At 38.7% G+C, this 27,770-nt stretch overlaps 2 protein-coding genes across 4 annotated transcripts in view; both read left to right on the forward strand.

The window, feature by feature from the left end:
- The first annotated feature begins 1,814 nt into the window (after positions 1-1,814).
- si:ch73-193i2.2 (transient receptor potential channel pyrexia) lies at positions 1,815-16,401 on the forward strand. Its single transcript, XM_066678271.1, has 21 exons — positions 1,815-1,892; positions 2,192-2,315; positions 2,872-3,017; positions 3,539-3,625; positions 4,610-4,773; positions 4,874-5,022; positions 5,414-5,523; positions 6,020-6,145; positions 10,130-10,238; positions 10,320-10,348; positions 10,449-10,540; positions 10,623-10,737; positions 11,174-11,344; positions 11,648-11,718; positions 11,810-11,977; positions 13,364-13,482; positions 13,949-14,147; positions 14,255-14,462; positions 15,833-15,918; positions 16,077-16,240; positions 16,358-16,401. The coding sequence occupies exons 1-21, from the start codon at positions 1,815-1,817 to the stop codon at positions 16,399-16,401; spliced, it is 2,559 nt and encodes an 852-aa protein (XP_066534368.1).
- An 878-nt stretch (positions 16,402-17,279) lies between these two features.
- ubr2 (ubiquitin protein ligase E3 component n-recognin 2) overlaps positions 17,280-27,770 on the forward strand; it is a 31,704-nt gene continuing 21,213 nt past the window's right edge. For 2 of the 3 annotated variants that reach the window (XM_066678606.1, XM_066678607.1), the window contains exons 1-10: positions 17,281-17,524; positions 22,153-22,412; positions 23,217-23,295; positions 24,657-24,767; positions 25,127-25,257; positions 25,411-25,549; positions 26,085-26,147; positions 26,353-26,473; positions 26,610-26,714; positions 26,804-26,892. In XM_066678606.1, the coding sequence (XP_066534703.1) occupies positions 17,447-17,524; positions 22,153-22,412; positions 23,217-23,295; positions 24,657-24,767; positions 25,127-25,257; positions 25,411-25,549; positions 26,085-26,147; positions 26,353-26,473; positions 26,610-26,714; positions 26,804-26,892 (1,176 nt within the window). In that variant the 5' untranslated portion in view covers positions 17,281-17,446. Of the gene's footprint in view, positions 17,525-22,152; positions 22,413-23,216; positions 23,296-24,656; positions 24,768-25,126; positions 25,258-25,410; positions 25,550-26,084; positions 26,148-26,352; positions 26,474-26,609; positions 26,715-26,803; positions 26,893-27,770 lie in introns of all 3 variants that reach the window. The other variant, XM_066678608.1, reaches the window with a different exon arrangement.

Genomic DNA, 27,770 nt, shown 5'->3' on the forward strand with positions numbered 1-27,770 from the left:
CTCTAAACTCGGCTCTGTTAAACATTACGAGAATTTGTAATTACTGTACACTTATGAGTTAAAGGGAGTGGGACTGTTGTGTAAAGAGCACATGTTCTTGTCCCGACGACTCAGAGTTGAGAAAAAACAAACACCAACTGGGTTAAAGGACCAAGAGCAGTCAGAAGTTCACACTTGGTGGAGAACTATAGAGAGAAATTATTGTCTTCTGACAACATTGTTTGATGTTCCTGAGATGAGGTACTGTATTCTACATTCTACATATAACTAATAATTTGTCACATTAAGTTATTTTACCTGTACTGTACATTCTGTTCCATTACATTCTGCTATTATGTTAAATTACAAGTACTACAGATTCTATTAAAGTACAATTTATTACGTGTACATGTGTTTTATTACGTGTCCTGATACATTACAATCTGTTACAAGAACATACATATTTTGTTGTATTTATTGGGGATTTATTGTTTGACATTTCTGGCCAGGTATGCTCCATCTGTTTGCTTCATTATACATTCACTAATGTTCTGTGATTTTAAATCGTACCCGACGTCAGAAACAGGTGTGCACTATAATTATTTGCTATTGTGATGAATTATGTCACTTTTTATGAGTACTGTGTTATATCATTGATTTTTCTCAAACACTTTACGAGTTAATTCCCTTATAAAGTAATTTGCCCTGAAAAGAAACATTCCATAAGCGCTGATATTAAGTAACAGCACTGGGACTTTTAGCTCTACATGTATCTCTTGGCTTTACAAGAATGTTTTATGGTTAATGGGTCATTACACACTATCACTCAAGAGGGAGTTGCCATGGGCTTTGAGCGCGTTTAAATCCTTATACAGATAAACATTAGATATATAGTGTGTGTGTAATTTATACATTTTTCAAATCATAAACCGTTGTCACTTATTAGTGTTAACTAGAACTGTTGTATAAAAGCAGTATCACGCTCAAGTTTATGCTGTTAAACTGAATATCAGTATTGTTTACATCTAGGAATGAATAATATTCAACATAACACTCTCTCTCATGTGATTATTGCCTAAACATTGCTATAGCTCCCAACTAATCACATGTAATTATTTACCCTGGGCTGTTTGATGAAGCATAAGCTAATGAAATAAGTTTAATGTAGACTTCACATGGCTTACCTGTGGAAACATCAACAACCACCAATAATCATATATTTAAATAAGAATGGCAGAAGACATTTTTATGGTCAGTAAATTCTCATGGATGATTATGGGAATACGTGAATTTAGATATAAATAGTATATAATGAATCATGTTTTAGTATATTATAGAATATAATGAATCACGGTGGCGCAGCAGGTAGTGTTGCGGTCACACAGCTCCAGGGACCTGGAGGTTGTGGGTTCGAGTCCCGCTCCGGGTGACTGTCTGTGAGGATTTGGTGTGTTCTCCCTGTGGGGAGTCCAAAAACACACGTTGGTAGGTGGATTGGCGACTCAAAAGTGTCCGAAAGTGTGAGTGTGTGTTGCCCTGTGAAGGAGTGGCGCCCCCTCCAGGGTGTATTCCCACCTTGCGCCCAATGATTCCAGGTAGGCTCTGGACACACCGTGACCCTGAACTGGATAAGCGCTTACAGATAATGAATGAATATTTATTATGAATAAAGGGGAGAATTCAGCGAAAGAGAAGAGTTGTAGATACATGATATTGGATTGCATTTAACCTCAATAAGAACATAATCAAGTATGATGATGTATTAAGTATGATTTTATAAACACTCATCCCAATCACAGTGCTCTAGTGAGGACTGAAGTACATCAGTATTGAGTATGAAGAGATTTAGTCGTATTGGTCCCAGCGGTCATGAAAACCCTGGCCTAGAGCTCACAGACGCAGTGGTCAGCCCGGTGAGGAAGCACTTCTAATATTCACACATTCTGTCATTGATTATATTTCTCTACAGTTGTTTCAGTAAGACTTTACTCACTGGTAATAAATGGGTAATAATGTGGTAATATCAATAACAAGTTGTATTTATACATCAGTTACACTTAATCAAATTATATTTCAGTGAGTGTACATGTAACAATTTGGTATTAAAACTGTAAACATGTCATATCGATCTATATTGCAGGTATTGATTTGTATAAATCTTATCAGTGTGTTGTTATTGTTGTTTGTTACCACTTGCTGTGTGTTTTGTCAGGTCAGTGTGTCGTCTGTGTGTGTGAGCTCAGTGTCAGCGGCGCAGTCTGTTAGCCAGTGGGCAGCTTATGCCCGTGGACGATGGAAACATGCTGCCCGCAAATGTGTGAAGAAGAAACCCTTAGGTACACACACACACAACTTCAGAAGTTTGAACACATCTCTCATTCCATGTTTTGTCTTTATTGTTATTATTTTCTATATTGTAAGTTCATATTGAAGACACATTAGTATTTCTAGATTATTTCATGTTCTTCTTCATAATTTTGATGCCTTCTTTATTAATCTACACTGTTGAAAATAATAGAAATTTAAAACAAATTCCAAATTTTTGACTGGTACTGTACACCTCCAGGACTTTTAGTCTGGGAACATAACTGTACCAAACTCTACATTAATCTCATTAATTTCATAAATTACATGTCAACTCCAACACTTACATTTTGATTTTCAATTTTAGAAAGTTATTTCATGGAAGGTTATAAATATCCACTTTCCTTCTGATGTTACCCTTGGGGAACAGACCTGGATGCTAAAACCACAGCTATATGGAATATTTATTTACATTGTCTATACATTTAGTGAACAATGATGTAACTTTACAGGACTTTTTCATTGTTTGTTGGTTTGTTTTCTTTGGACAGTGTACATATTAACAGTGATCCCTCTGTCCCCTGGTAGACCAACCTGTAGGGAGTAAGTACAAGGGTCTTGCCTGGGATGAAGATGTTGTAGATGGAGCTGATAGTGATAAAGATCAACACCTAAACAAGCATCTGTTGGATCACTTCAGGGTCCTGGCTGCCAGCAACAAGGACACAGATGAGGTACGGAATAAAACAACCACTATGTGTTAAAGAGATGTTAGACATCTGGCCCTCAGGCTGGAACCACAGAGATATAGCTCTTTTCTAGCTCACAAAATGAATACAGAATCAATGTTTATTTATTAAAATCAACATTTGGGGTGGCCTGAAAAATCACTGCATAACAACCACCTACTTTTTTCAACAAGTGAATGTGAAACTCACCACACATCTGAACTTTATCAATTTTAATGTGTTTATTAATAAATAATATTTATCCTTCCAAAGACTGGTTAAAAGTGTTTGTTTTGAAGGCGATAAACCTTCCACATCTAGGGCTGGACTAACTAACTTTAAGCTGGTCCAGTTAGCCATTTGATTGGGTGTAGAGTGGTCCATACCCCAAAATGAATTACCCCTCGTGTTAAACTCTATGTAATCCAGTGATCTGCTCCATAGTGAACATTACATATAAACACTGGAGAACTCATGGTACATTGTGTGGGCCTTAAACAAACATATTGATCTGACCTCTGCTTCAGGTGGACCTGCAGTACCTGAATGGTATCCTCACAGATGGAGCTGACCCCAACTCTGCAGATAAATATGGGCAGACAGCGATGCACGAGGTGAGTGCTTTAGTTTAATCCCAGTTTAATTCTGAGATATTGAGTATTGTAATGAGTCCCTGGTTATAGAGAGAAATAAGACTGTAATAAGGCGATGCACACACTCGGCAGATGGTTGGAGATAATCACATTGGGGAGGTACAATACTAATAACTTCCCCTTTGACATCAACAGGGAAGTAAAATATGACAATTAAAATATCTTATTAATATTCCCTTTTTAATATGGAGTCTGAATTACTAAAAGTATTCAGTATATTCTACTGTTACTTTGTTTTCTGTGTGCACTTCAGTTGAACAAACTCCACAGGTTTGTAGTCTCTAATGAGTGGATCGAATCCATCAGAGGATCACTGAACACAATCTTAGATGGAAAAATCTATAAAAAGTTATATATTTTTGATACTACAAAATAATAGTCTCTGCTGCAAGGACAGTACTGACCTCCTGCTCTCTGAAACTGGGCTATGGATACTGGAAGCTAGCATTTCTCCTGCGGTGTTACTATCAGTGTGTGAAGAGTGGGAGAAAAGGGTTGCATTGACGATCCAACACAACGGGCAGCACTTTGAACACATTTTATAAGTGGTCAGAAACTTGTAAATAAATCATGGAAGAATGAAGTTACGTTAAAACCAAGCACACCATTATTTTTCTTGTGAAATTTTCAATAGGTCTGTTGTGTCACATGACCCTCTTCCCATTGAAAAAACAAAAGTTGGTACCAAAATGGCTGACTTCAATATGGCCACCATGGTCACCACCCATCTTGAAAAGTTTCCCCCCTCCCATATACTAATGTGCCACAAACAGGAAGTTAATATCACCAGCCATCCCCATTTTATTACGGTGTATCCATATAAATGGCCCACCCTGTACTACACTTTAGACTTCAAGAATTGCTGATCTGTCTATTTTCTATCTATCTGTTATCCACCAGTGCATCTATGACTGTGTGTTGAGCATTATTGTTGTGCTGTGTCAGATTTCTCGGGCCTGGAATGTGGATGTGATGCGGTTCTTTCTAGAGCGAGGGGCAGACATCCTGAGAGCTGATGTATTTGGGGTCACCCCGCTGCATGTGGCTGCAGCCCTGGACTATGAAGATATGATTCACTTTCTTCTGGAAAGAGGAGGTGAGTTTGTGTCATTTTAAATGTGTGATTCAGTTTTATACAGATGATGAATTGTGGGACTGTTGAGACTGAATCTTAGTCACTCCTTCTATTATCTCAGCTGACACTGACACGCGCACTCACAAAGACCGGCAAACACCATTACACTACGCTGCTAAGAACGATGCCATTGGAGCAATTCACATTCTGCTGCAGAATGGAGCTGACATTGCTGCATATGACTACAAACAGAGAACTGCTCTGCAACTGGCTGCCAATCTAGGTAGTGCTTTATTTATTTCAGAAAGGCATTTTCTCTTTTGGAAGTCCATTAAATATTATAAGTAATAAGACATTGGTGTATATCACTGATCTCATTCTGCCATCATGTAATGGAATTAAGTGATAGAGTAATTTTACCCCAAAGTTAGTGGTTAATCTTCAAATGAAAATAAATAAATAAATAAATAAATAAAATAGCGTCCCTCCCTTATTGAAAATATGATACAGTAAAAAATTTTCAAAATGTTTTTAAGTGTGTGATTGGAAGTATTCTAAGTGTATCTCACATTATCTGTGTATTTTCTATATCACATGTAATAATATAGGATGCATTTCAATATAATACAAGACATCTCCAGTGTTTTGATAAACATGCACTTGTGTATTCAAAGATCGCTGTGAAGCTGCACGCACACTGTTGGAGTTGGGGGCAGATGCTGGAGTGCAGGATGCTGATGGGCAGCTGTGCATTACAGCAATGATAGACAAGATGACATCTGTCGTATGTGTCAACCAACTGTTATTATATTCTGTAGTGCACCTCTTAGTAAACACTTTATTAAAAGTAAAAGCTATTATACTTCCTTTATATCTTGTATAACACATCCTTTGACATTTATATTTTCCTAAATAGCATTAATCAACTAAACATATCACAAAAATTAAGGAAATTTGTATTTGTTAGATTATTTGTTTGTTGTAACAATGCTTCTTGGCAATAAATCGTATACCGTTGGAAAGCCTGTTATTTTTAAATGGTGCCACATTTGTGGGAGGAGCAGTAGAGCTGAGTATGTGGGTTGTGCCCATGAAAAATTAGCCAAATCCTCTCTGCCAATGACAAAAAGCTTATTTTGTGTGATGGTGTGGAGCGGCATCTCAATCACTGGAAAAACAAGGCTTGTCATCACTGGAGGTAATCTCAATGCAGAGAGATAACGAGATAAACCGGTGGCACTGAGCTCTACCCTCCAAGATGACAACGCTCGCCCCTACAGAGTGGGGTTTATCAGAGACTACCTCCAGAATTTGAGAGTGGAGAGGATGGAATGGCCTGCCAGCGTCCTGACCTCGACCCCATTGAACACTGGTGGGATCAGCTTGGACGTGCTGTTGTTGCCAGAGTGACCACACAATGACGTTGAGTGACTTGCGACAAATGCTGGTTGAAGAATGGGATGCCATCCCACAGCAGTGTGTGACCAGGCTAGTGACCAGTATGAGGAGAAGGTGCCAGGATGTTGTGGCTGTGTATTGTTCTTCCACACGCTACTGAGGCTCCTTGTTAAATGAATAAATTGTTTAATTGCCAATGTCTTGTTTCATCAACCTTCAATCATCCAGTCCACCAAACACCAAACAAGTCAATGGTAGAATAAGCTGTTTGTCATTGGTAAAGAGGATTTGGCAAATTTTTCATGGGCGCAACCCACATACTGAGCTCTACTGCTCATCCCACAAATGCATGTTCCTTACAAATGTGGCACCATTTAAAAGGGAATTATTAACAGGCTTTCCAATGGTATAAGTGTCACGCCCGTTCCCTGTCTCATATTATTGTATGTCTGTTTCCCCACCATCTGCTCAGTTAGCACATGGCTCTGATTGTTATGTTCTTGTCTCTGCCCTAGCCCTGTCTTAGTCCCGCTTCAGTCTCTGCCCTCTCATTAGTGTTTCCAGGTGTTCCTCGAATGTCCTGTATATTTATACCCATTTGTTTGCACTGCTCCCTTGTCTGGTCTTGTGTGTGGTTGTGTGTTTCCGTGTCCGTATTTACCCATGTTTACACCGGTCCCCTGTTGACTGTCCCCTGTTGGTTCCTATCCTTGTTTGTTCCTGTTTAGTTTTGTTCAGTTTATCCTACTTTGTGTTTTTTTCTCTGTTGGTTTTGTTTTTGTAATAAAGACATTCCTTGCATATACGTCCGCCCTCTCGTCCTTCCTGCCCAGCAGTGACAATAAGATTAATTGAAGCATTGTTAGAGCAAAGAAATGATCTACCAAACACAAATTTCCTTATGCTTATATGTATTTAGATATTCAAATATACTGCATTCTAAAAACAGAAGAAATTACCTACCCCCCACCCCCAAAAACAAAACAAAATGGGAAAAAAACTATTATAAAAAAAAATAATTATACACTTATTCCACAAGGGTGGCACAGTGGCGCAGCAGGTAGTGTCACAGTCACACAGCTCCAGGGACCTGGAGGTTGTGGGTTCGATTCCCGCTCCTGGTGACTGTCTGTGAGGATTTGGTGTGTTCTCCCCGTGGGTTTCCTCTGGGTGCTCCGGTTTCCTCCCACAGTCCAAAAACACACATTGGTAGGTTGATTGGCGATTCAAAAGTGACCCTGTGTGTGTGTTGCCCTGTGAAGGACTGGCGCCCCCTCCAGGGTGTATTCCCACCTTGCGCCCAATGATTCCAGGTAGGCTCTGGACCCACCGTGACCCTGAACTGGATAAGCGGTTACAGATAATGGATGGATGGACATATTTCACAACTATTAACCAGTTTCCAGATTTCGTTTGTGTGTATTTCATTGTGGTCAAAACAATGAACAAGTCAATTTCTATCCATTTTATCCATTTACACCAACAATTAAAACATTTATTCTTATATTTAATGAGAAATGTATCTATTCTGTTTTGTAAATCATCTTATTTACTTTTCTCTCCATTCATCTATATTTGGTCCACATCTATATTTTATATTTTACTTGCTGCTAAATGTATAGCCATTAAATAAAATCTCTTTGTCCTACATCAGAGTGAATATAATCAAAATAGAGTGTCTTTCTAATCTTAGGAATCTTCCTTCTTATTGAATATTGTAGAGCTTCCTTTAGGTGTAACAAAAATTCTGGATATTTGGACATTCCCAAAAGATTGTGGCTTGTGTGACTGAGCATCTAAATGGACTGTCTGTTGTTAAATATTGATCATTTTTTTAAAATTCACATATTTTTTTTCCCAGCAGATTTTTATTGACTTGGTGATCGATATTTTATCAATTTCTTTATATATCCAGTAATTCTTCATTGGTAATTTCAATTGTCCCTTCCACATGTCGTTTTGTCTGACATATTCTGTCAATTTTATATAAGGGCTTTCGAAATCTTAGAAATTATTTTATAACAGGCCTCATCTTTAGATGTCTATTCATTCATTCATTCATTGTCTTTAACCGGATATCCAGTTCAGGGTTGCAGTGGGTCCTGAGCCTACCTGGAATCACTGGGCACAAGGCGGGAACCCTGGGCAGTGAATTCCGCTACAGAAACCAGTCAGTTTTTAATGTAGTGCCATCTGAGGGCATGAAGATCATAGCCTGCCAATATTGGATTTGGGCCTTGTCCTTTGCATATAGATATTTTTCTGGATTCTCTAAATCTATTAATAACCTCAAAGTATTACTTTCTTTTTTAACACCTCTGGAGGTCAGCGCCATGGTCAATGTATTATTTTTCAATTTCCAGGCATTTCTCTTTTTTTTTTTGTTCGCCCAAACCTTTCTAATAACCTCCTCCTTCATTCTAAATGTAGAGAATTTTACTATAATTTGTCTAAGCTTGTCCTTCCCTGTTGCCTTGGAGCGAGTGCCATGCGTGCATGTACAATCCTCAACATACAATTGGTAACAGAATCATCCTCTGTGGTTTTGTGGACATTGAAGAATTATATATTTCCTTCTTCTTGACCATCATTCCTGGCTGACCATGATTCCTTCCTGCTGGGATTGAGTTGAATTACTTTGCACAACATATTCTCCATGTTCTGAGCTCATTTCCAAAACCTCAGCATGGTCCTCTGCCTTTCCAGTTCTTTGACAGGTCTTGTTCAGCTCTACTTAAATATCTTCTAGTAGTCAGATTTTTTCCTTCTGAAAACTTTGAATCTCACCTAGGATAAGACTTCAGAAAGAGTTGATTGTTTTCTGGAGCAGCTAATTGTTGACCTCTATTTGACAGGTAATTGCTGTTCTCCTCATTAGACGAATGTTCAAATGTAAAAAAAGGTTCTTCATTTTTGAACATTTAATTTGCAAAAATAGCTTGTTGCACTATAACATTCTTTAAAACCACATTATAAGTGGCAGTTGTTTTCAAACTATGGGCTACAGTGTGGAGATGAGTGGTTTGCTAAAATGTTGGATCACTGCACTTCCGAAGCCCTATTTTTATCAGTATGGCCTCTTATACTGACCACACATAGTCAGCACAGTCGCTTGTACGTGAAGTATGGTTATCAAGTGTCACACAAAGAACAATGAAAGGACGCACAGCTGGCGTGCTCAAAGTTTCAAGTCTATTTTTTGTTGTATAACATAATACAACACTCACAGTGGTCACTCATGAATAGTTATCCCTTAAAGAAAATGCAGTGATTATTATGCTGAAGAAATATTGAGTAGACCACAGCTATTAATTTATAAGAGGATTCAGAACAAATGTCCAGCTAGCTACACATGTATTAATACATTTTTCTTACTGAAGGTATATCTAAATTAATTAATTTTGTCATTATTTTATTGTTTTCGGGCGGCACGGTGGCGCAGCAGGTAGTGTCGCAGTCACACAGCTCCAGGGACCTGGAGGTTGTGGGTTCGATTCCCGCTCCGGGTGACTGTCTGTGAGGAGTTGATGTGTTCTCCACGTGGGTTTCCTCCGGGTGCTCCAGTTTCCTCCCACAGTCCAAAAACACACGTTGGTCGGTGGAGTGGCGACTCAAAAGTGTCCATAGGTGTGTGTGAGTGAATGTGTCTGTGTTGCCCTGTGTTGAGGAACTGGCGCCCCCTCCAGGGTGTATTCCCGCCTCGCGCCCAGTGATTCCTGCTCTGGACCCACTGCGACCCTGAATTGGATAAGCGGTTACAGATAATGAATGAAATATATTGAATTATTTTATTATTTTCTACACTATAGCCTTACTATGTACATATGTAAGAAAAAGTTTGGTGTTCTTTTCAAAAGACATGTGTTGTTAATTTTCTAATTTAAATAATTTTGCAACACCTTTGCCCCAGGTTTATGCTTTTCCCAAATATAAGTTAAATTGTGATGTTAAATAAACAAAGAGTTTAACAACTGTCATTTTATTCTTCACAGGCCAGTCTGGCTATGAATCAGTTCCATGTAAAAGACAGAATGACCCGCCAGCAGTTCTACTACCTTCAGTTTCTGGATCCTGATACAACATATAAAAAAAATTCAAAAGGTAACTGCTAAGCCTCTAAAAAATAAAGTGAACCTGTACCGCTGCTTAGAGAGTAAATGTGTGTGTTTGTTCACATTTCAGGGAAAGTCTGCAGTGCACCTACATCACCGGTATGCCATCCTCACACTTATAAACTCCATCATGCTATTCATACCAGCAATCCTGCTAGTGACTGATTCTAATAATGTCCTCTCTTTTACACTTGAAAAGATGGAGGTCATTGTCCATCAAGGAAAGCTGGATCTCATTATGCATCCTGTAGTTCTGAAACTCATCACAGTCAAATGGAACCTGTATGCCAGGTATCACACTGCTGTCTTCTTACTTCTGCAGTTTCTGCCAGTATACACACATCAGTTAACAAGGTCATTTGTCTCTCCATAGACTTGGTGCCTGGGTTCTGTTGATGCTCAACTTTTTGTTTATTGTTTCTTGGACAATACTGGCCATATCTGTATCTATGTCACGAGAGGAGGGTGAGCGTTATGTTTTACCTCAGGTAAGATACATTTAAGAAAACGTTAAAGAACAGTAATGATAATCATGAACACGCAGAAACACTAGCCTTAAAACAGCCATTAACCAAAGTAAAACAAATTTGTTTTGCTTTTTATAGTTGAAAAATGTAGTTTTACTCTCCTTTACCATTTACTATCCTTTACTCTCAGATGTAAAATGAGGATTTTGCATAGTTAAATGCACAGTTAAATGCACAGTGTCCACAACTGTGCCCTATACATTTTATAGTGCACTATTTTGGGGATCTGCCATTTTGTAGTAGGGTCCGAAAACAGTGGAAAATATTCTGTGACAATCCCACGGTGCACTGCAGAAACTTGTGTACAACTCAGGTACATTTGTGAATAGCAGATACCCATAACCCACTGACACAGGGAAGGTTTAGATCTGACAGTAATAACACTCTGCCTCCACAGGACTGGTGGCGTGTAATGGTGGCAGCACTAGCATTGGGGCTGACTGTGTTGGAGGTGTACAGGGAGGTGAAGGAGATCTTGCACTCTGGCAGAAAGCTGAAAGACTGGCAGCAGTGGAATAAACAGAGACTCAGGGAAGACCTAGCCCATACACACCCTATGTGGCCTGAGGTAACACACACATCCAACTCGCATAACACACAAAGAGGGAACTGACATAATATATACCTTTTGGACAATAGACATGTTTTCACCCATATGTTTAACAGCTTGTGTTGATTTTGTGTTAGAGTTAGCTTACTTTAAAACTCTAACTCTAACTAATTTTAATTGTAACTAAGTTAAGGTATGGTAATGTAAGTAACAGTAAGTTATTTATTTAATTTCCATCTCATCAGATTGTGATTCTTGTATTTAATCAATGCAGATACAAGAACTGAATGAAGTCTTTGATGTATTTGTATTTTCCTAAAGGAACGTCAGTACTTGGAGGGTCAAATCAAGTTCATACGCAACGTAAAAGGGAGCTACTTACAAGATCCTTGGTACAGAGCTGAATTTATTTTTTTTAAACGTACATCCAATAAAACACAATGACAATGTTTTGGTGAAATATTGTTAATATTTGTCTTGCAGGAATATATTTGATTGGCTTGTATACATATTGCTGATGGCAGTACTGGGGATCCACTTGGCGGATGTCTATCTTGTGTCCAGTACACTCAGAACATACAGCCTCCGCATCTTCGCTGTTGCCATCATCTTCCTCTGGCTGAGGCTGATGAAGCATGTCAGAGCATTTAGGTAACAGCCATCTCTTCAGCCTTGCCAAAATCTAATAAGACAGCGTTTTGAGCTTGGCCACAATTGCCATGGTTATACATCCCACAGGCCAAAGCCATTACTGATAACACCTGGCTGGAGAAATTGGCCTCCATAGTAACATGGTCTTGTGGCCAGAAGAAGAATGGCAACACCTGGTAAGCAGCCTACACCACACCAGGCTTTTCTCAGGTTTCAGCAATGCACTACAGGTGGTTCCTTCTTTGTGCCTATGTATCCATGGTAACATCTGCTCAATGACAGAGTTACCATGGAAACATAGGCATCAGAGGCTTACACACCATATGGTTAAAGCCTCCAGTCTACAGTACAGGATGTACAATGATGACCAATGCACATTTCCTACATCCTGGACTGATAATCAGAATCAGATTTTTCTATCTGCCATTTATTAAAAATTTAGAGTACAAAGTAATAAACAAAAACCTGTAAAATAAGTGTTGTAATTTGAAGATTGTAATTACAAGTCATTGTAATTAAGACATTACAAGTACATATATACATGCATACAATAAAGGGCAGCATAGTGGTGCAACAGGTAGTTGCTGTCACACAGGGTCCAGGGTCCTGGGGTTGTGGGTTCGATCCCCGCTCCCGGTGACTTTCTGTGAGTAGTTTAGTGTGTTCTCCCTGTGTCAACATGGGTTTCCTCCAGGGGCTCCGATTTCCTCCCATGGTCCAAAAACACATGTTGGTAGGTGGATTGGCAACTCAAAAGTGTCTACACGTATGAGTGAATGTGTGAGTGTGTGTCACCCTGCAAAGGATTGGTGCCCCCTCCAGAGTGTGTTCCTGACTTGTGCCCAGTGATTCCAGAAAGGCTCCTGAAATGGATAAATGGTTACAGACAATGAATGAATAAATATATTCAATAAAGGACAGTGGAAATAGGTTTATTTAGCAATTTTTGATTTGCTCTGAGGTGGCACAGAAGGTAGTGTCGCAGTCACACAGCTCCAGGGACCTGGAGGTTGTGGGTTCAAACCCTACCTCTGGTCACTGCCTGTGAGGAGTTTGGTGTGTTCTCCCTGTGTCCGTGTGGGTTTCCTCCAGGTGCTCCGGATTCCTCCCATGGTCCAAAAACACACGTTGGTAGGTGGACTGGCGACTCAAAAGTGTTGATAGGTGTGAGTGAATGTGTGTGCGTGTGTCGCCCTGTGAAGGACAGGCGTGTTTTTCTTCTTTGCGACCGTGAACTGGAAAAGTAGTCACAGACAATGAATGAATAAATGGTGTGCACTGACAGGGAAAACTTTTGAAGACTTTATTGTAATCCTAACGTTTTAAGTAAAAAACACGACGACAGTCCCATTATGATTAATTTGACAATTCTTTATTAATCTATAGGGTTATGGGTCCCTTTATTGTCATGCTGGGGAAGATTGTGGGTGATGTGCTGCGCTTCCTCTTCTTGTATGCAGAGATATACATCCCATATGCCTGTGCATTCTGGATCATTTTTGGAGGTGAGTATGATATGACAGTTCTTATAGATTATACTGTATATATGCCTTGAAAGGGGCGGCACGGTGGCGCAGCAGGTAGTGTCGCAGTCACACAGCTCCAGGGGCCTGGAGGTTGTGGGTTCGATTCCCGCTCCGGGTGACTGTCTGTGAGGAGTTGGTGTGTTCTCCCCGTGTCCGCGTGGGTTCCAGTTTCCTCCCACAGTCCAAAAACACACGTTGCAGGTGCATTGGCGACTCAAAAGTGTCCGTAGGTGTGAGTGAATGTGTGTGTGTGTCTGTGTTGCCCTGTGAAGGACTGGTGCCCCCTCCAGGGTGTATTCCCGCCTTGCGCCCAATGATTCCAGGTAGGCTCTGGACCCACCGCGACCCTGAATTGGATAAGCGGTTACAGATAATGAATAAATGAATGAATGAATATGCCTGGGTTAGTAGTCCTAATAAGCCATCTTTTTGCTCTAAGGCCTAGCTGATGTGCCCAGCATGCAGACAGTGCCTCAGATGCTCTATAGTCTGTACAGGATAACACTGGTGGATGAATATGAGTTTGAAGCCATGGTGGCTGTGGACTCGATCATGGCTCATTTGCTCTGTGGGACATTCCTGGCCTTATCTGCTGTCCTGTGTGTCAACCTGATGATCGCCCTGCTTTCTGACACCTTCCAAAGGTAGAGAAAAACATGAATAATCATTGTGTAACACTTTTGGGTGGTTAGTACATACATCAGTACATCATTTGTGCTTCAAATAAAGTGTCTGTGCATTGTTTGTGTAGAGTGTATGACAACGTACTTGCCAATGCAGTGATGCAGCAGGCCTCCATCATTCTGCAGGTAGAGGAGTCCATGTCATGTCTGCGCCATTTGTATGACAAACAGTACATCCACCGCTGCTGTGCACCACTCAGGGAGTTTTATGATGAAGACATCACGACCAATCGAACTCAACATGAAGAGATGAATAAACTAACAGCACAGATCAAGGTGACAGACACAGAATTTTGGATATGCTCAAATAGTTTCAGTTTGATAAAATATCAGGTTCTTGGTAGGTATATCGTAGTGGGTATCACCCAGCTTGGGCAGAAATACCGTGCTGTACAAGACCGTATTTACACTTAGCATTAAAATGTGTCTTGGTTTATCGGATCTTGGAGATGTATTGCTTAATGGTTTTAAAATTTTGTTCTTATTAAAAGACTGAGCTAAATAAAAAACTAGTGTATCTATACATCAGTGGTGGATGCTGGTCTTTCAAGGAGGGGAAGCTCAATTTCGGCCTACATCATAAAATGTGTCGGTTTATTTATACGTAAATTCTACCCTCCGTTCCTTTTCAAGAAAATGATCTGTGACCCTGTCGTACCAACAAGGCATCTTTTCCAGGGACTTGACTAGTGTCCTCTCAATGGCCAGCAGAGCTAGGCTGCTTAAATGGCCTTGGCCTATGTGAAGTGTGTCCGCCTGTGAGTGCTTTGTGACCGTGGAGGGGCTCATCAGCACCCGCTGGACAGAAACTGCGATAGAAGTCAGAAAGAGTGATAGAAGTCAGTCTCCAAACACAAGCAGCTACAAAAAACCACACCAGAAATTGAAGCTCGATTTGTTGCTAGTCGTTTTTAACAAAGAAAATGTCGCTAAGAGGATTAAGAAAGTCTTCGGTTCAACTCAGAACAGAATGAAAATGTAATGCTCCCACGGATCTTTACACCAAAGGATCGCTGATTCGCTCATTTAGCTGTCAATCAAAAAGGGATTCAGCCTCAGACAGATCATCCAATCATCATGCAGAAGCAGAGCGTCCGGGCCAGCCGAGGCCAGCCCACTGCCCCATAGACCCCCAGAGACGCAGAGCATCTGATGGGCGGGACAAAGCCCAGCATTTATCCAATGACTTGTCTCGTTCTGAACAAAAGTTAATCGTGTTGTAGTGCATATTTATTCAATGACATGTACACACAACAGTATATATTTGATCACTTTTTGACGTTTTAGGGGAAGCTGAGCTTCCCTTGCAGTCTTAGCGCAATCGCCTCTGCTATACATGAAATATATGATGTTTTATTGCTGTGATGAATTTTGTTATTGTGGTAAACAATATTCTTTTCTGAGCATTGTGGATATATGCTAAGAAAAAATAAGTACATGCATATTTCCTTACAAAAATGGACAGTGAGTCAATTTTAATAATATTTTTGATAATACAGTATGTGAAACACTGAATAAAAAGTTTTGTCCTTGTATTTACGTCGCTGATTTAAATGTCTTAGCTATTCCATTGTGTCTATGTATGATATGATGTGGATTTTTGGCCATAGTGTCCATCTCTAAATCTAACTCTGTAAATTCTGCAGGATATCATGAATGAATATTTAGACATTCAAAAACAGATACAACCAGATAGACCTACCCCATCAGATCAGTATAACTCAAGCCTCAGGTGAGTTTATTTGGCTATTGACTATACAAAAGACTATTTACTTTGGAAACAAAACAAATCAAAAGTTGTATTCTGCCACTGTATTTTTCATCCTGCATAATTTGACTTGAAACTTTACACAAAAGAATGTTTAAAGCTTATGAATGTGTTATCTGCAGATGGAAATGTTCCAAATCTCCAGTGCAAGGAGCAGATCTAACCACTCTAAGTAATCTTGAAAAGGACCAGCAGCAACAGAGTCAGAATCTGCAAGATGTAAAGGAAGAGGTGAAGAAACTACAGGCACTATTGCTCCAACTGATTCAGTCAAAGCCCTCAATTTGTGAGTGTCTCATAACTTTACCTAAAAGTCATTTATGAAATAATGTCGAGAAGTGTGACATGAATCTAACCAAATATCATATCAGAATCATGTATTTGTTTGTGCTTATGTTTACAGCTGGTGATGACTATTCTAATTCATCTTTAGAAACTAATGGATAGGCTGGACTAGCCAGAAGAACCACATTTTGATTCTTGTATCTGGACTTCCTGAAAAACAGGCAAATGTGAAAGCACTAATTTCTTTAATTAAATAAGCATATCTCAATACTGGATGTCAGAAACAAAGAGAAAAGCATGGGCTCTTCTTCCACAATGACTAAAGGACATCATAAAGATATCTGGCATATAAGAAGTTACTCAATCCTTATGTATATATTACTCAGCTAATGGATGTGTGATTCAATTTGGTGCATATATGTATCTCATTTACATTTATAAATAAAATTGTAAATGTAACATAGGTTTATTGTTCTTTAAATGAAATAAATAACTAAATTTTTTTTTCAATTTGCTAAAAAACATAAATGTTGAAAGAATTAAGAATAAAGACATTTGTCATTTGTTATTTTATGATAATGAGTGATGAAGGGAGTTCAACCCTATTTTGCAAATAATATATTTAACTAACTACTAATAAGATATGAGGCATCACAGTAGTGTAACAGGTAGTTTCTCTGCCACAGCCCCATGATTCTCGGTTCAAACCCTACCTTAGGGCATTGCCTGTGAGGAGTTTGGTGTGCTCTCACTGTGTGTGCCTGGGATTCCCCTGGGTGCACTGGTATTCTGACACAACATGAATGCCAAGCAATGAGACTGTATTAAAAAAAAAGGTCTCAGTGGATTTGTCAGACATTCAAATGTTCTGTACAGGGAAACCATTGTTCAAAACTATTACAGATACATGTTTTATTTAACGCAAGAGTAATAAAGGCAAGGTGTTTAACTGAACTAAAAAAATATGGAATGAACAGTGTGGGTTTACATGACCACAATTTCTGTGTTGGTAGGCCAACAGAATACTGGCAAGTAGACTGTATAATTCTTTGTGCTATTTCAGAAGAGGAGAGGCTACATATTTATTTGGTGCTAAGCGGGGAACAGGGTTGTGCTTTGTTTGTGAGCGGAGAAGTTGCTGCTCTCCTGTGAAGTTGAGTGGGGCTGGTTTCCGTTTCCTCCTAGGGGCTCCCTCAGTGAAGTGAAGATGGCGGCGGCTGAGAGTGAAGTATCCTCCGCTCTCTGCGCTCAGTTCCTCAGCTTCTCAGCCAAGGACACCGCTGCGGTAAGAGACATTCTCACAAAACACGCTCCAGATTCGCTGGTTTCTCCACAATCTGTTTTAAAACGACTCATTCCTTTTTCGTTATTATTTTCCGATATTCTTCCCCTCCGGTTGTTTTCCTCAGTATAACTGTCGCTGCTGAAGCTAACGCTAACGTTAGCCACATACACAACTTGTTTTTTTCAACCAGACTACAAAGCAAATCACTTACTACTGGACCGAATAACAACACATGAAACCGTTAATTACATGTGTATACGTGTTCACTATGAATGTCGTTATGTTTTATTTTATGTCTTTTTAACTGTGCACCTATTTCTTTCAGTTCCTCCTGTGTTTTTTTAAATAGCCCTCTCACAGCTCTGTGATCCTGAAACGGTCGCTTTTCGTTCCCCAGTGTGTTGTTCGAAGTAGTAAACTATCCTTTCAAGTTTAAAAGAAAATTTCGATTGAGAAACCACGATTAGCTTCACCTTTCTGCCCATGTCACAGTCGTAATCTAAAAATATCTGTTTGCTAACAAGTTATTATTCTGATCCGCTAACTGCTGTTTTCAGGCTTTAGATGGTTAAGTTTACGTTTTGTTTGCGGCTGCAAATTACAAGCCAGATCTCGGTGCTCTCAGATTGAGAAAGACTTGCTGAGGTCTGGAAGTAAAGCTGCTGGACACAGTGACTCAGATGTGCTACTGTTTTGTACTTGTTCCAGCAGGGCTTTTTAATCTCGAGTCTAGCCTTCTACAGTGGCCAAATGTGACCGTTTAGGTTCAAAATTCAGATTGGATTTATTTTCACTAGCAAAGAGTAACTAAAGATTTAGCACTGCTTGTTGTAACACAGATATCAAGAGCTCAAGAGTGCGAAATTGAACCCGCAGTCCCTTGTTATCAAATCTGAGAATAGACATGATTAATGGAAATTTATTTTATTTTATTGTTTATAATATGCAGTGGATAAAACAACACATCAAAACAATCTGCAACAGCAACAATGTCTGGATGGCCAACTCTGTTACACTGTAGATAGGTATAATCCAGGTTAGTAGGTCAGAAGTGCCAAGTACCATTTGCACATATAATCCCCTTGCACATGTAATGCCATTGCTGCATCAATAGAGCAGTGTTATTAGGTAAACCCAATGTCCAAAATGTAATGAATGATATGCAGTCACACTATGCCTGGTGTGGCAGGCATGGCAAGATGTATTTAAGGCCTATTTGACCGTATACTACAAGACGTTTAATAGCATTTTCAGAATATTTAAGGCACAGTTTTGACAAATTCTCATGTCTAAATGCCAGACTATATTTTTGCAGTGATTAAGAGTCTTTGACTGATCAGCTGAGCTAAGACTCCAAGCGTATGATAACATTAACACAAGTGAGTTTACTGGGAAAATCTGGATGAGAAAAAGACTGAATTAAGACAGCCATCTTGATCAACATACGACAAAATGTTGAGATGACAGTCATGTGCCAGAAACCTGGTCAGTCTTATTTTTTGCTATGTTGGTCATTTGCCTATGACAGTGAAATCATAGGAAAAATAGTTTCAGCCCCTCCCCCACAACAACGGTGGTGGTAACATTAAGGGTTGCATTGTTTATTTGCCTGTCACTGTTATGGAACTGAACTCAGCTCTGCACTCCAGATGAGTGTAGTTTGTCATTCCCTGTTTCCCCCTGTGGCTCACCAATCCAATGAGGGTTTGAACCAGTTAAGTGTGTCTGTACTAACATTAGACTGTCAGGAATTGCATACCATAATATATTTTTTCCCACACTGTTGTGATTGTATACAAGCATTTTTACATCCACTGAAATTCCTTCTACACGTACTGTAACTATTACACAGATCCAGGGTCCTGGGGTTGTGTTCAAACGCTGCCTTGTGTCATTTTTTTTTTTTTTTGTTTTTTTTTTTGATGTGTTCTCAACATGTCTGCATGGGTTTTCTCTGGGTGCTTTTGTTTCTTCCTACAGTTCAAAAACACATGCTTGTATAGTGGATAGGTTAATCAGAAGTGTCTGTAGGTGTGACAGTGTGTGATGCCCAGTGATATACTCCAGCCCTGTATAGGAAATATTGTGTGGCAAAATTGGCCAGAAAAATCGCAATTGGACATTCCCAACCTCCCACTGCCCCAAAAAATATGGCCTTATATATAAGACCTAAGATTTCAGTAGTAGAGTCAACGTGTGGTAAATGCAACTTAACAGTAAATGGGATGCAGTCATTTGTGGAAACTAAATATTTCTAGAGAGAGTAATGTATATTAATAGGTACTGTCCTATGTTTCATTAGCATATAATGTGACCTCGACTTATAAAGAGCACAAGGTTTTCCTCGGAGCCCAAACAAGTAGTCCATAGATTTTAATTTAAACAGAAATGTATATGATAATTTGAAGAAGTGATTAATAATTTGCTTTATTTTAATTTATGACTTAAAGTTGAGACTAGTGTGGATCTCTGAAGCTGCAGGTACACTGTTACTTCATGAGCACACTATAAGTTCAAGTAGTGCCATTGTTAAATCATCATTAAAAACTCACTAACTTCAATTAAACATCTAATCTCGTGATGTAACTCATCACAGAAATGACAAGGCCATCTTTAGGCCCACCCTGCCTGTGACGTTTGAAAGGATCAGGCAGAAAAATGCACTCCTATTTGAACAATCATCTGATTAAATAGTTCCTTAAGACACATGGTTTTCTTTTTAATAGTTCTGTCATTGCCCTGTGATATCTTCAGAGGACAGACTGCACTGGTTGTAGTTTGACATTTGTGTTGTTCTCACTCTCACTGCATTCCAGATCCTGAAACACAGGGAGTCGTTTTTATCTGTGAGAAACTGATCCAGTTCTCTGGAGAGTTTCTGTTGCTCAAACTGACCTGACACAACCCATTTAAAAGCTGTGTGATCCAAACAAAGACAGGACATTTAGGCCCATGTGCTTAAGTAGTTTAAGGATTGCATTCATTCTAGATTTCCTTTAATGTCTGATGCATTCTGCACATGTTCTACAATTCATGCCTTTCAGTTTTTCAGAAAAGTGTCTACTTTTAAAAAGAAATATATGCAATGTAATATGTAGATATGATATCCAAATATATCCAAGTGTTACGTCATGCCAGATGTTGACATTCTAATTCAGCTCCATTCCTGTTTATTTTGAAATTAGCTGACTCGACACGTTTAAATGATTAGCTATTGCCCAGGCAAACTGATGAGTTGATTAATAACTTGAGGCATATTTGTATAATTTTTGTTTTATATTTTGCAAGCGAAGTTCAGCTCGGAGTGTGTTAGGTTTCTGTCTGAGCCAGGGCAAGCAACAGACTTTCTCCTGCACACAGATTTTGCAAGAAGGGATTTGGATTGAAATCTGCTATTCACAAATTACATTTCACTTACTGTTTTCACTTAAGACAGTATGCTATTGTAATGAATCTGAAGATCTTATAAATTCTACTATTAGAGTGTATTTTTTATTATTAGTGTGTTACTATTTTAGAGTTTTTTTCAACCTTCTGTACTTGTTTTGTAAGTCCAAGTCATTCAAAAAAGGATTTTCACACATTTCGCACATGAAACAGCCTAGCACACTAAGGAAGGTATAATTAAAAAATGCTGCATAAATATTAGAAGGGCACTCAGGAATATTATGATGTTTTCCGCTGTATGGTACCTCTGGGACTTGACTGTTTTTGCTTTTCCAGTAGGTAAACTTGGTCCCTGAAACCAGGTACTTGTTTCAGTCACCGCTTAACTTGTGTTACAAAGCAAGTGGAGTAGGGTCTGAATGTGACAAATGAACCTTGTAGAGCATTGATTGGCCAGAGAGACTTATCAATCGAACATATATTTATATTATACATATATTATATATAATACAGACATTGAGCACAAATTTGCCGTTTGTAAAATCTCCACACAGCAGTGAACAAATTTAGGTTTCATCAGACTGAAAGACGGCTTGTAAAATTATGCTGTGTTTTTTTATGAGGTTCGAATTCTCCTTAAAGTTGTATTCAGTGAAAGACTCTAGTGAGAGCTGGACAGTGTAAGAAAGAATGAAGCAGCTATACTGATCTGTCTGAACTGGTGCACTTGTAAGCAATGTTGAGTCTCAAATTACAATAATATAAATTTTTTTATCCCGACAGGTAGTTTATGTACAAATTTAGTATTCCTGAAATATTCATACCAGATTAACAGCATTTAGATATAAGCATCCCTGACTGGTGACACTTCAGGTATAAATATTGCATTTTCAGATTGGAATCCTGTATCACAGTTTAAAACATTAAAAGTATTAATGCACCTGTCTTTGAGTATTGCCACATATTGATCCATCTGTATTGATGTTTTAAATACACCATATTTTAATGCACTGTACCTTGTCAGTGGATTAAGAGCTGTCCAATTACTCATTGTGGCACTGTCATGACCCTGGTTCTCAAAAGTTGATGTCCCATGATTTAGATTGTAAATCAAAAACTGACCTAATTTATTACATTTGGATGTAATACGGTTCATATGTATTACAAATATAAACTACACAGCTCAATAAAAATGGCTTTTGTTTTAAAAAATCTGACATTTTTTGTTTAATATTCCACAGAAATGGTTGCAAGCAACAGACCTTCCAAAAGAGGTCTATCTGCACCTGGCTCGCTATGTGCCCAAGATATACTGCCTCGGACCCAACCTGAACCCTCAAAGTGAAGACCTGCTTTCTCAGCTGCTGCTGCAGGCTCCTCTAGAGTGGTACCTTTGTGGCGAAGAGCCATCAGTTGGCCTGGCCAAACTTGAACAGAACAACCAACCTTCTCAACTCTGTGGTCATGTCTTTAAAGTGGGGGAGCCCACATACTCCTGCAGGTAGGGAAACACTGTTACAGTAGCAACTGAGTACTCCGTAGTAAAAAATGCACATTCTAAATTGCGATAGTTTGCTAGTTTGCATTCAGTTGGCAAATGTTCCATGAAACTCAAGTTCTTACATCATAGGCCTCCACCCACATCAGGCACTAGGAATGAACTCAGTCCTGGCTGAATTAGGTCAGGTTGCTACTAGGTTAAATCCTTCAGGCCAGCTTGCAGTAAGCCTGCTGAGAGGCAAGAATGTGGAGCGTGTGCCCTCAGTTATGCTCTGTTTGCATAGAAAGCCCAAGGAACACCATAAGGATATATGAGTTTATCATACATTACTCATTAGGATTTCATTTTTATATCAACTTGTCTTTTAATAGCATTTGTTTGAATATCCAAAATGCACAAGCTCACAAGTTCTTCTTCTAGTTTTGAGAACTTACATGTATTTATCTTGTTAATATTATCATTGTCCAAAGAAAAACATCTCCAAAAGTATCTCAACTTTTTGTTTGCACGATCTTTTAAACGCAGCGCTGTTATAAAATATTTTGTGATTTCTTGATTAATGTACCAATAAAAATGCTCAAAAATTATTTGGAATAAAATCTATTTACATTGATGTCCATTTGAAGTTAAGGATTTTTTCTTCTGTAAAGTAACTATTTTGGAGAAATGTTTTTCTTTTGGACAGTGACTGTATACACACACACACTAAAATATAATTTATATATTTTATATTGAAATATGTTTGTTCTGTATATAGATGGTTTTCTCTTTTTGGTAATGGTTATTTGGTTCACTTCTCTTTAGGGAATGTGCAGCAGACCCAACATGTGTGCTATGCATGCAGTGCTTTTTGGGCAGTGTACACAAAGAGCATCGTTACAGGGTAAGAAACACACCATGAAGATGTTCTCAGTTCTACAAAATGTCTCCCGAAACATGTTAAAATTCTAGTGGTGGCCCCTCAGTCAGACATGCACATAGCGTATGGGTTCCCAGCTGCCACTGAGAGTACAAGCTAGGATATCAGGTTAATCCCATTTGGAAAATGGAGACTAGCCACATCGGTGCCACATGGTTTGGAGGGATGTGGAACATTCCTACTGTGGATTCAGGCCTTAATTTTAACCACCTTATGACTGTCTGAATCCTGTTAACGTGTTTCCATAAATTGATTGGACATTGGGGTGGTTTGGAGTTATTTAGTTTTAATTATTTTTTTTATTTGTTAAATAAATGCAAGAGTATTTACATAAAATAGCTTAATGGATCTTTATTCATTTATGTTGAGAAGTTTTACGTAAATCTGCTGTTTTTTGGGGGGGGGGGGGGCTGACATGTCATTAAAACACACACACACACACACTGGTGCAGTGAGTGCGCACACACCTGGAGTGGTGGGCAACCATTCCAAGCATCAGGAGCAGTTGCCTGTTAGGTGTCTAGCTCATTACAAGGACACCACAGCCATGTATTGAAAGAGAAGACATGGCTGTTCCTTTACTCCACCTTCCCCCAGTTTTCAAACAGTCACTGAATCTAGTTAATGTGACTACCATCTACCATAAATGGCAAAAACCTGAGATTGTGTCTGTTTACAAGTTCTAGTCCAGCCAGACCTATCCTTGACGAAATTCTCAAACGGAGAGAATCTGAGATACCATGCAAGTCGATTACAAGATATCATGGCTGCTTCAGTTTCTGCCATTAAGTTTCTATAGCTGCGTCATTCTGAGTCAGACACATCTGCGTTTGTGACCTATAGTGCTGCAGCTTTGTACTGCCACTGCCCTGTCTGAGCCAACATGGCAACACAAGCAAGAGTCATACTATACCCTGATGTTCTGTTGAGTTTAGTGTACTTTTATAAGAACAACCACCTAAATAAACATCAGAAAATGCTCCCAACAGAAGTATATGCAGGGGATATGCACAGTCGAAATTCCCTCTATATGAGGAGAGAAATAAGATAATTATTGTGATAATAAATTGTTTATAAATGTACAATTCTTTTTGCTCATTTGATACAGCATGTACAGTTTTGGAATGCTGAATCAAATAACAGTAAGTAAGATTGTATAATGCGCCTGAGGAAAACAGATTTATTGTGAAGGTTGGAATGCTGAATCAAATAACAGTAAGTAAGATTGTATAATGCGCCTGAGGAAAACAGATTTATTGTGAAGGTTGGTTACCACTGCTCTGTTATTATCTCACACTACACACTGTTTCTCTTTTTCTGCCTAGATGACGACCTCGGGGGGCGGGGGTTTCTGTGACTGTGGTGATACTGAAGCATGGAAAAAGGGCCCTTACTGTCAGAAACATGAGCCTAACATCAGTGACTCCTCCCAGGAGGTAATACAAAGTTTTCAAATGACTTGTCTCTACAACACAAACCTTTGTTCATATGAAGTCACACTTATTGTTATCCACCTTAAAATGTTTGGTTTAATTTAGCTCTTGTGAAAGTGGATTGGGAATCTAGAGCAGAGTCAAAGTTCCTAAGACATGTTCCTGAATATCTGCAATGCATGAAGGACTTAAATAAAAAAGCTTTTACTCTTATTAAATGTTATAATCCTTGTTAACTTAATCAGACCGGTTTTAATAGCTCTGTATAGAAAGAAAAACATATGTGTTGTAAATATCTGTGGAAAAGATATCTGTGAATGGTCTTTTTTTTTGATTATCCTTGTTCTTAAACTATTTTATAGGATCCCCTTGCCAACATGTCTGCAGAAATGATTGCGCGCACATACAATGTATTTTCCATCATCCTGAAATATGCTGTGGACATGCTCACATGGGACAAGGAAGATGAGCTGCCTCAGGGCCTTGAACCACCGTATGTACATGCATGCAAAACTTCCAAAATTCCTATTTGGGTGTGTGTAGTGTTATGGGCTTGTCTATAAACAAAATGTGCTCTCATTGCAGTTGTGTTCACACTTCATTTCATGATTGTTGATTGTCACAATGAATCTGGTTTCTTTTTTAGGGAGCGTGGTGACACCTATTACTGCATGCTGTTTAACGACGAGGTCCATACTTATGAACAGGTCATATACACACTACAGAAGGCAGTCAGCTGCACACAGAAAGAGGCTGTCAGCTTTGCAACTACAGTGGACAGAGATGTAAGAGATGTTGCGTTTCAAAAAATATATATAACTGTCATTATGACCATATTTCAGTTCAGAGATCATGAGAGAGATGATTGCACAACCTAACAACTACAGTTTTTAGACTGGAACCCAGCAGTTATTGCACAATTCATCAACATCCCCTAACCTGTCCATTAGTTGCATGAGACCGACATAAAAATAAGATGACTGCTGACAAGGGCTGTGACCTGGGCTGAGACTTTTTATTTTATTTTATTTTATTTTATTTTATTTATTTATTTTGAAAATAAGATTTAAATTAATTTTCTTCTTGACTCATACAATGATTGATAATTCTGTCAAAATAAAACATGTAGAAATATATTCTAAATAGTTAAAATTGAAATGAATGTACTGTGTAATTTCATAAATTGGCAATCCACTATCACAACAATGTTTGTTCTTCTAGCAGTGCTTCATACAGCATAGGTAGTTTTTTTTTTTTTTTTCACTTTTCAGTGGTCTAAATTCTCACTATATTTGTTGATATGGGTGTTGTGATTTTCAGGGCCGGAAATCTGTACGCTATGGGGATTTTCAATTTTGTGAACAGGCCAAATCTGTTATTGTGGTAAGTCTTCAGACATCTGTGTTTTGCTTTAAACTGTGTTGCATCTTTTTTGAAACCTTAGATTCTGCAGCTGTTGCATATTTAATACACCTCAATTTGTATAAGAGACCACCTTAATTTATCAGTGATTGTGTGCCTTATAAGTGTGTGGTTTTATACACAATTGTGTATTTAGTGAGTTTACCATAAGTTTGTGTTTCTGCAGCGCAACACAAGTCGTCAAACAAAGCCTCTCCGTGTTCAGGTGATGCATTCTTCTGTGGTGGCTCACCAGTGCTTTGCCCTCAAAGCCCTTACCTGGCTTGGCCATATCATCAGATATTCAGGTATTTTTTTTTTCTCTTGCTGTTTTCTATGCTCCGTATAATGATACAGTTCAGTGTTCCATGTAAATAAAATGTCACTGACTGATATTGTAGCCTGTTTCCCATAGACATAAATGCAAATGCTGTTTTCCTCCAGATGCTCTGAGGAGGATTTTGTGCCAGGTTGGGCTACAGAAAGGTCCTGAAGGAGAAAACTCTCTAGTGGACACACTCATGCTCTGTGATTCCAAAATGTGGAAAGGTAAGAAAAATGGGTTTTTAGTAAGATTTATTGTGAAGTCTTTGTGTAAGTTTCCATTTGATTATTTAAATTGCCTGTTTACCCTTTAGGTGCAAGAAATATTTACCATCAGCTGTTCATGAGCAGTCTTCTCATGGATCTGAAGTATAAGAAGCTATTTGCTATTCAGTTTGCAAGGGTAAGCCATCCATTCTCAATGTTTTTTCCATGCGCCATCATCAAAGCATCATATTTCCTGAAGTTGTAATAGTGACTGTAAAAAAAAAAAGGTAGTTTAAGAAGTTTTCGTATAGTGGTGCTTGAAAGTTTGTGAAAGAATTATGTATGCATATTTATGCATAAATTTGACATAAAAAGTTCTAAAAATAGATAAAGAAACCTCAGAGGAAGAGTTGTTGATTGTAATCATATAAAACAGTCTGTAAAGAGTTTGGATGCCACAATCCACTGTCAGGCAGGTTGTGTACAAATGGAGGAAAAACATCTGTGAAAAACAGGAATGGTAATTCCCCCCACGCCCTGCACACAACATGAATGGGACAATGAATTCTGAACTATACAAGAAAATTCTAAAGGAAAACCTCAGTGCATCTGTCCATGAGCTGACTCTCAAGAGAAAGTGGGTCATGCTACAAGAGAACAACATCGAAAGGTGTTAAAGAAGAATAACGTTAATGTTTTGGAATGGCCAAGTCAAAGTCCTGATCTTAATCCAATAGAAATGTTGTAAAAAGACCTGAAGGAAATGGAGGAAATCTGCCAGCATCTGAGTTTAAGCTGTTTTGTATGGGGAATGGGCTTAAATTCGTTCAAGCTGATCTTCAGAATTACCCAACATTTACCTGGAAATGTTTAGTTAAATTTATTGCTGCACAAATGGGTCACACCCCATACATGAAGCAAAGGTTAGCATACATTTGCCACTCACAGATATGTTATATTGGATAGTTTTCGTCGATTTAAAAAGACCACCAGGTCTGTATACAATTGACCTAGGTTTTATGTCATATTTATGTAAAAATACAGAATAACATTCACAAACTCTTAATCTGCACT

This window comes from Hoplias malabaricus, chromosome 8, assembly GCF_029633855.1.
Source record: "Hoplias malabaricus isolate fHopMal1 chromosome 8, fHopMal1.hap1, whole genome shotgun sequence".
In the NCBI taxonomy this organism is placed as follows: Eukaryota; Metazoa; Chordata; class Actinopteri; order Characiformes; family Erythrinidae; genus Hoplias; species Hoplias malabaricus.